The 13,284-nt window shown below is 37.0% G+C and overlaps 1 protein-coding gene across 1 annotated transcript; it reads left to right on the top strand.

Moving 5' to 3' along the window:
- The first annotated feature begins 4,485 nt into the window (after positions 1 to 4,485).
- Positions 4,486 to 12,248, top strand: eif3ja (eukaryotic translation initiation factor 3, subunit Ja). Its single transcript, XM_067380015.1, has 8 exons — positions 4,486 to 4,555; positions 4,696 to 4,784; positions 5,266 to 5,329; positions 5,431 to 5,528; positions 8,275 to 8,389; positions 8,847 to 9,011; positions 9,087 to 9,160; positions 11,102 to 12,248. The coding sequence occupies exons 1-8, from the start codon at positions 4,534 to 4,536 to the stop codon at positions 11,231 to 11,233; spliced, it is 759 nt and encodes a 252-aa protein (XP_067236116.1). The 5' UTR covers positions 4,486 to 4,533; the 3' UTR covers positions 11,234 to 12,248.
- The last annotated feature ends 1,036 nt before the right edge of the window (positions 12,249 to 13,284 follow it).

The following is a 13,284-nucleotide window of genomic DNA, read 5'->3' on the forward strand; positions in this document are numbered from 1 at the left end:
GCCTTCTGTATATTTTATAAAGTATGTTACAGTATGCAATAATAAACATAGTATAATCAGGGTGTCTGAATTTGCCCCCAAACCCTCATACTGTGCACTATTTCAGAGGACAGCCATTTGTGGTGGTGTCTGAAACCATAGTGGACATTATTGAATACACTCATTCAATCCCATAATGCACCACAAACAACTGATGTACACTCATCGGCTAGTTGCAAAAGAATACCCTGCACTGGAAGGGTCGTGCCAAATTAATTCCAGTGTCTTGGCAGAAGATGGTGTCCGCAGCACTTCTGGCGCACTCAGTGTCTTGTTTTCATTCACTCATTTTGTGTACTTTATTAGTGGAGTAATAAAGTGAATAGTGAATGAGGGTGTAGGGCGTGATTTCAGTTACAGTCCATTTGAAAACAGGTCAGGTCGATTCCCCAGCAAGTCTTGTAAAATATTGGAGATATTCCTAATATAGGACTACATTAGAAATATCTTCAATATTTTACAAGACTTGCTGGGGAATCGACCTGTTAGCACACGTACATCTCGGAGACGTCTATTTGATGTCTGTGTTTACGTCATGAAGATGGATTTTTTTTAGACTGTTTGCTTACCTGCAATACGTCTACAGGACGTTTCCTGTCAGATGTCAATTAGACGTTTAGAAGATGTCTTTAAGATTTTTATGGTTTACAATGTATGTAAAACTGACATCTCAAAGATGTCTATCAGATGTTTATAAACAGCAGATGCTTTCCAGATGAAGTGATCTTTAAAGGGTTAGTTCACCCAAAAATGAAAATTCTGTCATTTATTACTTACCCTTATGCCGTTCCACACTCGTAAAACCTTTGTTAATCTTTGGAACACAAATTAAGATATTTAGTTGAAATCCGATGGCTCCGTGATGCCTTCATAGGGAGCAATGACATTTCCTCTCTCAAGATCCATAAAGGTACTAAAAACATATTTAAATCGGTTCATGTGAGTACAGTGGTTCAATATTAATATTATAAAGTGATGAGAATATTTTTGGACCGCCAAATAATGACTTATTTAGTAATGGCCGATTTCAAAACACTGCTTCAGGAAGCATCAGAGCACAAATTAATCAGTGTATCTGTTGGGAGCGCCAAAGTCACGTGATTTTAGCCGTTGCCAGTTTGACACGCAATCTGAATCATGATTCGATACACTAATTCATTATTCTCTGATGCTTCATAACAGACCTCTTGGAGACGTATGGGTGCTATACAGTGGAACTTATTCAAGGTCAACACTATCTTAAATCTTTCTCTGAGAGATAGTCGTAGAGTCTGAAGAGCAGAACAATTTTCTGTAAATAGTTCATACAGTATAGATCATCATAGAATCCAGGTATGTTAAAGACCATAAAATCAAGACAATTTTCTTTGCATACAAAAACTCTTAAAAGACCCCATGAAATCAGTTGACGAGCAGTTGTCTTATTGGAACAGGAAGTTTGAGTGGGACAAATAGCGAGGACTGACAGTTGACTTCAGCTACATCACAGCCATGAACCATTCACCATTATTTACTGTTCGCTACTTTAGTTCACTAATAGTCAACAACTCTCTGCTGAGACGTCAGAATTAACTATTCTGTAGCTGGTAACTGTTGAGTGTACATTGGTTGTACACTTGTTATTGCAGTGCATTATGGGATTGATTGAGTGCTCTTGATTATGTCCCCTATGGTTTCAGGCACCACTACAAATGGCTGTTCCCTCAAACAGTGCACGGAATGAAAGCGAGGCTATGTGGGACAGACATACATCTCTTCAGTGGGTTTTGTTATTTAATGTGTTTTTAGACCGTTATGCTGATGCAACACTGCAAAAAATATCTTTCTGAGAAATTTCAGTAGACAAAAAAAACCCAGACAATATGAGCTGTGGAAAATTATAAGTGATCTTGGAGCTTTATACAGCTCATAACAGCGGATGCCATTGAAAATACTGTAAGGGGCCATTCACACAGAATGCGTTTTTCCATTCCAGTGTGCTACTGTTCCATTGTTTTCTATGTAAATGCACGCTAGAAGGACATGTATGACTGTTGCACTCGCGTCTTGCTTTTAAAGCATCTCGCTTATGACATGGGCTGTGTCCGAAATCGCGTACTGTTTACTTGGTACTACATTTGAATTTAAATTTACTTCACGACTGTTGAAAAAGTATGTTCTATATAGTACGAATGCGTGTAGTATGAATGAATTCGGACGTACTACATCCGCTATGTATGACCTACCAGCATCAGTTACGTCCCTTCAACTCCATTCACAAATCCTCTCCTGTGGCCTCATGGGATAGTAAAGTGTCCATTGTATGGGCACTTCAGAATCTTGCTGGAAGTAGTAAGTCATTCGGGTACTTTCCGCCTACTGTTTTTCGAATACAATGAATTCGGACATACTACTCTGGTCACACACTGTTTTTTGCGTACTATATAGTAGAGTAGTATTCGATTTTGGATGCAGCGATGGCGTTATAAAAATGCTGCGCTCAAGTTAAATTCAGTTCAACGCCTCTTGACCTTGCGTTTTTTCCTCATTCCGCTGCCCGTGTTTCGCATTTTTCAAAGCAAAAATGCATGTTTGAACGAGCCCTAAGTCTATCCCTCACTGCTTCGCTTTCATTCCTGTTATGGCGGTGCTCTGAATAATGTCTATATTTCTGACGACGCATGATTTGCGGGACAATTTTGACAGTGAAATTTTGAGGGACAAAAAAAAGGTCTATTTTCAATAGTGCAGTGATAAATTAAGCATTTAAAAAGTAACTTTAACTAAGCAGTTTTTTGTTGGTCAATAAGGTGAATCCGCACCAACAAATGAACTCGATTCTAAATCTGTTTGTTATCCCTGGATGGAGCTCTGACAGAGTTAGTCCAGGAAGATTTGTCTGTAAGGGTACTGTTTAAACGCACAGCTACCTGACAAATATTTTTACAGCTATCCCTCTGCTTGAGGAAGATCCATTTAGATCCTCTCTGATGGATAGATCCATTTAGATCCGCTCTGACAGACAAAAAAGTTGAGTTATCCCTCCAGCGTGAGGAAGATCCATTTAGATCCGCCCTGATGGATAGATCAATTTAGATCCACTCTGATGGACAAAAAAGTTGAGTTATCCCTCCAGCGTGAGGAAGATCCATTTAGATCCGCCCTGATGGATAGATCCTTTTAAATCCGCTCTGACAGACACCAAAGTTGAGTAGAGTTATCCCTTGATGGAGCTCTGGATAGAGTTCGTCCAGGAAGATATGTCTATAAGGGTATTGTTTAAACGCACAGCTACCTGACAAATATAAATATTTTTACAGTTATCCCTCTGCGTGAGGAAGATCCATTTAGATCCGCCCTGATGGATAGATCCATTAAGATCTGCTCTGATGGACAAAAAATTTAGTTATCCCTCCAGCGTGAGGAAGATCCATTTAGATCCGCTCTGATGGATAGATCCGTTTGATCCGCTCTGACAGACACCAAAGTTGAGTAGAGTTATCCCTGGATGGAGCTCTGGATAGAGTTAGTTGAGGAAGATTTGTCTGTAAGGGTACTGTTTAAACGCACAGCTACCTGACAAATATAAATATTTTTACAGTTATCCCTCTGCGTGAGGAAGATCCATTTAGATCCGCTCAGACGGACTAAAAAGTTGTTATCTCTCCAGTGTGAGGAAGATCCATTTAGATCCGCTCAGACGGACTAAGAAGTTGTTATCTCTCCAGTGTGAGGAAGATCCGTTTAGATCCACTCTGATGGATAGATCCGTTTAGATCCTCTCTGATGGACTAAAAAGTTGTTATCCCTCCAGTGTGAGGAAGATCCATTTAGATCCGCTTTGATGGATAGATCCGTTTAGAATCGCTCTGACGGACAACAAAAAACTCCCTGAAGCTTCCTAACTCTTCCATCCAGATAGTGGTATTCTCTGTTTTTACTGTTATTTTTATTTCTTATGCATTCCATTTTTATTATTATTATGTTTTTTTTTTTTTTTTTTTAATTACCATTGTGTATGAAATGTGCTATACAAATAAAATTGCCTTTCCTAAATCTGTGTGGGGGTATTTTTGTCCTCATGCAAAATTCCAGATTGCGTGGCGACCGCAACTTTAGTTGGTTGTAGGGGGAGGTGTGTTCTAGTGATATTTTGATTGGACAAAATCAGCATAGTGCAGGATGAGTCATCAATATTTTCTTCCTTTTTCTAGTAGCGAGAGACTGTAAACTTTTAATGAATATCCTAACAGTTATTTTGTCAGTGTTTATTAGCATATGGCCTCAGAGCTAACACACATGGACTAAAAACACAAAACTGTAAGTTTGATTTGAGGGAGTGTTTAAATAAACTGTCAATGTTTAAGAACATTATTCATTACATTCATTTATTTACTTTGTAGGGAGCAATGCCTTGCATTTATGTGACTGTTGGCCTTTATTTTGAAATGTCTGGAAATCTTCCCACAGTGTGTTCAGCTTCACTCCTTCATTCCCCTCAGCGACACAGACATCATGGCGGACGCCGATTCTTGGGGTGAGAATTTGTGTAAACTTCACCGTTATTTTTCTTTTCTGTCCGTTCGAATTTCTATTAATATGTTTTCTCGAATAAATTGTCGCCATAAAGCACGGATGTCATTAAGCAGTCTGTCTAAACGCTCTGTTGTTTTCCAGATGCTGATAGTTTCGAGCCCGAGGAGCCCCTCAAAAAGGCGGCAGTTCATGACAAATGGGAGGGCGAGGATGAAGAGGACGACGTGAAAGTTAGTAGCAGATGCTTTTTTGTCGTTCACAAATCATAATGTGTGTTAATTTCTTTAACAATGAAGAAGTTACAGTCAGCTAACTCTAGCTAGCTACTCCTGCTAACTCTAAAGTGTCAAAACATCCTGGTGATTATGAGTCTAAATATGTGTCCAGTTAGTATTAGCATAGGCGTACACCTGCTTAAAGACATAGTTAGACAGTGAAATCATAGTAATTATATGAACTAATTCCATGCTAAAGGTATGTCTTTGCTTACACTTAGTAATAATTACTGTACTTAGACTTTTCACAGCTGAACATCACTGTCATCTGTTGCTAATCTCAAATGATCACACATCATGTCTCAAAGTAGTCAGCCTTCATAAGAGGTTAGATTGATTTTATTTATGTGGAAGTAAAGATCTCCAGCTAATCTGTTCATTTATTCAACCTAGCACCATGCTTTAATTTGTGTTTTGAAATGCATTTTTTACGTAGGATAACTGGGATGATGATGAGGAGGAAGAAAAGGAGGAAGAAAAGGAGGAAGAAAAAAAGACAGGTACAGTGATAATGAAATGCATAAATTGGTACAGTCAAAATAGCTCAATGATGCATTGTACTCTGCCTTTTGAGGTTCAATTTTGTATTTTGCATATATAGAGGCTGAAGCTAAACCTATAGAAAAGAAGAAACTCAGTGAAAAGATAAAAGAAAAGGAAAATTTACAAAGAAAAAAACAAGAGGAGCTCAGAAAACAAGTAAGTTTAGACATGGCAGTGTTTCACTTGTTTTTTTTCCCAGCAAAAAGTTATGTTTAACATTTTCTAACTTGTTTAATATTTGATGTACATTGTGACCCTTTTGACAGTGTTTTTATAATCAGCATTTGTAACTCCCATTTTTTTCATTTTATATGCAAACACTACTGTTCAAAAGTTTGAGGTAAGTAAGATTTGTTTTTAAAAACATTAATATGCACAGTATGTTAATATGTTTATTCAGCAAGGATGGATCACATTGATCCTAAGTGACAGTAAAGACATTTATAATTAGGGCTGGACCCGATGAAAGATCTTTCTAGTATTCGTTTATTTAAGCCATTAGTTGACTAAATGCATAGTTATATATGGTTTCATTGGATGCACGCACATTGCCACTGTTAAGGCTTGTTCACACCGGGACGTTTTTTTCCCGTGCGTTTTTCGCCAACGTTTAACACCTCTGTGACTAAACAAGGGCCCCCATTGTGAGTGTGCACACTGACGCTCAAAACGGCGAAAAAGCGTAATTTAAAAAAGTAGCCTCTGGTTCGTCTTTTTTTTTTTGGTTTGACGCTCCGCGTTAAAAACTGGCCGACCAATTAAATTGGCGCTTTTGCTCGCGTGCCTGGAGCTGCTGAAGTTACAGTAAAACATGACTTGGTGGCGCTCAAGCACAAAACGGTCTTGCCGAGCACACATTGATACCAAGACGACAAAGAGAAAGTAAGTAGACGAGGAAGACCCCTACAGACTATGGGTGCTCTGCCAGTTCTTGGCCACACCAATAGAGGTGTATTATATTCCATTTTATTTCTGTGTTTTTTTTTTTTTTTTTGTTTTAAATTCAAGAAATGTAGTTGAGAATGTATTTCATAAATATGTTTATTTGCACTACCGTTCACTTGCAATACTGTCATTGTGACATCGTTTCTGACTACCATCTCCTCATTTCATGTTTATGCCATGTCATTTTATATCTGTAATTTTATCTTTTTTAATTTTAATAATATCTAAATTCATAAACATGTTTATTTGTACTACCGTTCACTTGCATTAAGCACTAGCGCCATATTCTGTCAGGGGGGGAATTTGCACGTTCACTCGGCGCATCGCCAGTGAATATCGTTTTGGTATGAACAAGAAAAACGCTGACGATAAGCGCGCACAATAATTGTCCCGGCTTTACGCGACTGGCCCGAAGTTAACTTTTGGTCTATGTTTGTTGAACTGGTCTGGTAGTAACTTTGTCGCATTTAAGTTTGGCCCAGTAATGCTGCTTTTCTTCTACTGGTAACCCAAAATAATACTGGCTAGGCATAGTTTTAACTTGTTAGCTGTTGTAATTTACTTATTTATTTTGCTTGCTATCAGAAATAATCTACTCTAGAGGGACTCTGCTGTTATAAATTAGTCTGCTGGAAGTTAAGTTTGGGCCACAAAACGTTCATTTTTGTTGTTGCTGTTGAAACAGTCTATATTTATTAATTAAATATATATGGGGGGTGGTACTAAACTATCATGAGCCTACATAGGCATAATATAGCCTATTCCATGCTCAAGTGCGCACGTAAAGCTTTAAGGTGCCGTAGAATGGAAAATTGAATTTACCTTGGCATAGTTGAATAACAAGAGTTCAGTACATGGAAATGACATACAGTGAGTCTCAAACACCATTGTTTCCTCCTTTATATGAATCTCATTTATTTAAAAGACCTCCGAAGAACAGGCGAATCTCAACATAACACCGACTGTTACATAACAGTCGGGATCATTAATATGTACGCCCCCAATATTTGTATATGCCAGCTCATGTTCAAGGCATTACACAAGGGCAGCCAGTATTAATGTCTGGATCTGTGCACAGCTGAATCATCAGACTAGGTAAGCAAGCAAGAACAATAGCGAAAAATGGCAGATGGAGCAATAATAACTGACATGATCCATGATAACATGATATTTTTAGTGATATTTGTAAATTGTTTTTATAAATGTTTCGTTAGCATTTTGCTAATGTACTGTTAAATATGGTTAAAGTTACCATCGTTTGTTACTGTATTCACAGAGACAAGAGCCGTCGCTATTTTCATTTTTAAACACTTGCAGTCTGTATAATTCATAAACACAACTTCATTCTTTATAAATCTCTCCAACAGTGTGTAATGTAAGCTTTAGCCACGGAGCACTATCAAACTCATTCATAATCAAATGTAAACATCCAAATAAATACCATACTTACGCGATTAGACGCTGCATGACGAACTCTTTGAAAAGATCCATTTTGAAGGTTATATTAGTTGTGTGAACTTTGTTTATGCAATGTATTAGAGTTGCAGGCTCGGGGGTGGGGAGCGTGAGCATTTAAAGGGGCCGCAGCCTGAATCGCCGCATATTTAATGATGCCCCAAAATAGGCAGTTAAAAAAATGAATAAAAATAAATCTATGGGGTATTTTGAGCTGAAACTTCAGACACATTCAGGGGACACCTTAGACTTATATTACATCTTGTGAAAACGCGTTCTACGGCACCTATAATAAAGCACACATAAAATCTTAATGGCTTTAAACTTTTTAACAGTAGTGTATTTAAATATATATATATATATATATGTGTGTGTGTGTATATGTGTGTATATATGTATGTATATTATATATATGTGTAACTCATACATTTTTATTAATAGAATAAGTGTGACAAGGATATAGCAAGACTTTTACTAAGCATAAATGTAATTTTTTTAACAGTTAGAGTCGTCAAAAAGCAGCACAGAACTCACACCAGAAGAGGAGCTGGCAGAAAAACTTAGAGTGAAAAAACTACAGGAGGATTCAGACTTAGAACTAGCAAAAGAGGCATTTGGTAAGTGCTTTCAGGTAGAGTTGTCTAAAGTACTGAAATTTAAAAAATGTGATGCTTTGAGCGCTGTTGAGCGGATTCGTAAACACCTCGGATTGGCCATTGTGTTCACGCACTCAATAGATAAGTCTGTGATTGGCTACAATGATCAACGCTACAAAAACAGTTTTGTAAATAGTCATCAATGACGCTTGCACAGATACACATAAACACCTCAGTGTGCTTTCAAACTCTCTGGTGCATTAATCATTGTAGCAAATCACAGACATATCTGACGAGCATGTGAACACAATGGCCAATCAGAGGTGTTTACGAATCTGCTCAACAGTGCTCAAAGCGTCACATTTTTTAAATTTCAGTACTGAAGTCGGTACTTTTGACAACTCTATTTTCAGTATATCCAGATCTACATTTTTACCCATAAATAGGCTTGAATTTTTTACTTTTATTCTCTTTGCAGGTGTAGTATCAAATAATGTTACAGGAATTGATGCAATGAGTCCCTCTTCAAAAGAAGACTTTACAGAGTTTGAGCGGTTGCTAAAAGAAAAAATTTCTCCCTATGAAAAGTCTATACACTATTCCAGCTTTTTAGAGACACTGTTTAGGGACCTGTGTCTTTCATGTAAGTATGCCTCATTTTTAATAGTTTTTCTTTTATTCTCAATGTAAATCATGTATGACACTTTTGGTTTTGCAGTGGAAGTTGAGGACTTGAAGAAAATTAGCAACTCACTAACAGTGTTACTAAGTGAAAAGCAGAGGCAAGAAAAGGTATGAAATCCATTTAATGCCAAACATTTACTAACTCTTAGTACATTTTCTTTTTCAATGTTTTATACATACACACACACACACGTTGTCGGGCAGACACCTCGTATGTCCAGATCCGCTACTTTTCAGGAAATGGGAAAAACACTATTTAAAATAAAATAAATTAAACACTGTTGTCAAAGTTCATATTGTGGCTTTATATATGTTCAGACACTTGCGTCATTATATTTACATTTTACTAAAATCAAGCTCAAATGGAGTTTCAAGGTTTTAATAAATTTATGAGAATTTTGGACATGTTTTGTCCATCAGTAGGTGGCATCTGAGGCAGTAAGTGCATCACATTATGTTAGGATGATAAAAGGAAAATGTATATATGTAAGTTACATTAAAAAATAACCAAATTTGTTTTTCATTAAATCATAGTCGATATATAAAAGTAATAAATAAGCAAAATACTGTATATTTGACTTAAATAATTAACAGATTAACATCGGGGGGAAAAAGTGCGACAAGTAGTAGCCTTGTTCGCACCCTGTTCACTATGAAAATAAAATAGGCAAACATATTAAAATTTACTCTCAATTTAATTGATACCAGTTGTGTGGTAAAAGATAAGCAAATTCCCTGCCAATGGACTTTAATTTCTGACAGTATGCTGTCAAGTCACTGGGTATCAGACGTAAATATGTTGTGGGGCTATCATGCAGTAAGTTAATTTTGTAACGTTAGCAAAAAAAATTTTGAAACATTTCTTTGAAGAACTTGACCATAATTATGAACACAAGATTAAATGTAACATAAAACAAGTGACTATTTGTTGTTAAAATCCTTATTATTGGCAAAAATTATGTACATTTTTAGGTCTCATTGTTCGTTTGGACGGCCATGTTGCCACTGTAGCCGGCGTATTCTCATACCACTTCGTTTGAAGGGGGTCCTGAAAAAATCTTCATTTGAAGTGCTATCTGGCCCTTCCCTCTACCCCTACAACCAAAAGAGAATCAACGCACTCCTACCCCTTCAATGCGCAAAACAGAGGGGTAGGGGTAAGGGGTAGAAATGGGATTGGGCCTAAGGGCGATTTCACACCTATGGATTGGTTGTTTTTCCGAAACGGGGACTAAATTTGTTACAATGTTGCATTTTCTTATTGGTTTGGTTTGCATTCACACGGCAATATTTCAAAGCGTACCAAAATGTGTTATGCAAGTCACATGCGAGTACAACTGTCCTCTTATCGGTCAATTTTCTCAGCGTCATCCATCAAACTGATTGACAAGTTCTTATTGTGGCTTTATTTGTGACCGTCAAGACGCATGCAAACATTATACAAATGTAGCCTTCATTACCGCTGTTAAATAATATACTACATTCATATTAATGCTGCGGCAAATTCAAACGCGCTCTCTCTGGATCCCCCAGTGCTGTCTAGTAGGTTAACTGTGTCACGTATGAATGTATTAATGCAGCAGAGCGGGAATCAAGGCTTCGTCGGGACAGCATTCTCGCACAGAGAAGCGCAATTACACAATGTTTAAGATGAAGAGGTGCTCTTTGGTTTCAACTACGGTAACTAATGTGTTCACTCACAGAATAAGAAATTGCTGCTTTTTATATAACACATTTCCCATTATGAAATTTGATATCGTTTGGTTCATTGGTCCGTTGGGTCAGATTGCTTTCACATCTCAAGCTAACAGCTCCACAGTTCGTTTGAAAGCGTACCGAGACCACCTCTTCAAGGAGGTCTTGGTACGATTGTTTGGTCCGCTTTTGGTGCGCACCCGAGTGCGATTGCTGCATTCACACCTACCCAAACAAACCGCATCAAAGGGGACAACGTGTGTGTGTGTATGTGTATGTTAAATTAATAAATTAATATATTATAATTATTTTTTGGTCCTAAATATTTTATATATATTTTTTTTTATTCAATAGGCAAACAAAGGTAAAAAGAAAAAGAAGGGAGTTTTACCAGGAGGAGGTTTAAAAGCCAAGCTGAGAGATGATCTGGCAGACTACGGGGAGTTTGACGGTGGTTATGCACAAGACTATGAGGATTTCATGTGACCAAGGCTTCACCCATTGATAACTTTTGCTGATTGCTGAACCATACACCTTAACAGCATGACCTTACCCCACAGTCAGGCCCACTACCAGAACCATGCTAGAAAACGTCAGCCCGCGCAATGCACACTATCCCCTCAAAGAGGTTTATGAAGAGAATGAATTAACTGAGGTATTTTTCTCTGTTGTGAATTTAGGTCAGTGTTTGTCGGAATAATAAAACCGATAAAATGGGCGGCTCCTCACAAATGTGAACCTACAGTATCGATTAATCGTGACAGTCCAGGCTTATATGAACAAAGAGTGTTATTGTTCGGTAACTGCTACTTGGAAATAAATTACATTCTATGCAAATTTCTTTCCGTATTGATCTCAATTTGCTTCGGTCGTTATCCTTTTTGAATGGGATGTTTCTTTTGCAAACCAGGCCGACCCCAATACAACCTGATGTGATGATATCTAAGTAGTCACATGGTTCATCAATCATGTCTACAATCAAACGTTTTATTTGTTTTTGTTCATAGACGATAGTGAGCTCATTTGTTTAGATAAGTAAATCTAGATTGTAGCATACTTAATGTAAGCATAATACATTGAAAGTAACACCTTTACGTTTGTAGCTCCTAATGCATTCCATGTAAAGTCTAAGACCAAAAGTATCACTAAATGAACTGTGTTAAAGATACATTGCAGCATTATTAGGATTACCTCAATTTTTGCAGAGCAAAATATGCGAATTACAAATATAACTCATGTTTTCAATGCAGCAAGTTATGCAGTTACTCATTTGACCTCAACCATGCCAGCAAAGAATGAGCGTGATTCTTCTGCTGCTGATGAATAAGGGACTGAATGGTGATGTAGGGTCTTTTCAGGCATCGTTGTTTGGCTTTCCATTTTCTTGACAACTTTAAGTGTGGTAGACATGCTTTAAAGAGACTTACGATCAGCAAAGCCGATAATAGGACTCTGCACTGTTTTATAAAGATCTAATTTAATAAAAGTTGCTGAAAAATCATTAGTTGTTCTGTCTTTTTTGTTTTGTATTGTCTGGTATATCCGTAACCATTGCACAGTCTATATAAACTTGCTGAGAGATGAAACAATTATATGCTAATTTACAGAATGCTGTTGATCAGGCTTCAAGCATGAAATGAAAATGTTTTGTAAATGCATGTTATAGATCTTCTTGTGAATGAGTTATCCATATGTTGAAATCTTTTTAAACAAAATATAACTGAATCTTCCAATGAAATCACCAGACTTCTCCAATCATTTAGTAAACACTTCTCCACAATCGACTACATGCATGCATTCATTCTTGTGTGCAACAACCACATTTCACAATCCAATTAACAATTAATGGATATAAAAGTTTATATTTTTCAAGATAAAAAGCATTTATTTTTTGTTTTTTACAAATATGAATTATTCATAAATATGTTCCTGGGGAGTCGCACCACATGACAACCACATTTTGCAACTGGAACTAACCTGCTATTTTAACCTGTTAACAGTCACCCTCATTTTCTTTTAAACATGGACATGAAAATGCACCATCCAAACTTGAGGGCCGTTTACACAACACCGTTTTCAACTAATAATGGAAAACTTTTTATGCGCTTTGGGTATTCATTTATACATCAATGGTATTTTGAGGGCCTGAAAACGAAAACTTGAAAATTGGTTTCAAAATGTATGTTTTTGAAAACGATACCATTATCATAACAAAACCATGAATTGGTAAAAACGGTGATGTAATGTGCATGCATTTTATATGTTAAGTCTATAGGAACGTAGGAAAGAGACTTTGCTAACTACTGGCCTGGCATAAATAATAGAGCGTTTTTAGTTATTTTTCGCGGATCCATGTGAACGGGGATCGTTTTTACATTGTTTTAACGTACCCTTAAATGGTTGTAATTCATGAATGCTTTGGAATACAGACCAGGTTGGTCTATTTTAAAAGACGTCACTGCAGGTTATTGCTGAAATTAATGCACTTAAAAAAAAGTTATAGAAGTTTATAGCATTCTCATGTCAAATTAATACAT

Source organism: Chanodichthys erythropterus, chromosome 24 (assembly GCF_024489055.1).
Source record: "Chanodichthys erythropterus isolate Z2021 chromosome 24, ASM2448905v1, whole genome shotgun sequence".
Taxonomy (NCBI): Eukaryota; Metazoa; Chordata; class Actinopteri; order Cypriniformes; family Xenocyprididae; genus Chanodichthys; species Chanodichthys erythropterus.

Coding starts and splice junctions, on each gene's coding strand:
- eif3ja (XM_067380015.1), top strand. CDS start 4,534: ATGGCGGACGCCGATTCTTGGG. Junction 5,330..5,430: donor GGAGGAAGAAAAAAAGACAG/GTACAGTGATAA, acceptor TTGCATATATAG/AGGCTGAAGCTAAACCTATA. Junction 8,390..8,846: donor ACTAGCAAAAGAGGCATTTG/GTAAGTGCTTTC, acceptor TTCTCTTTGCAG/GTGTAGTATCAAATAATGTT.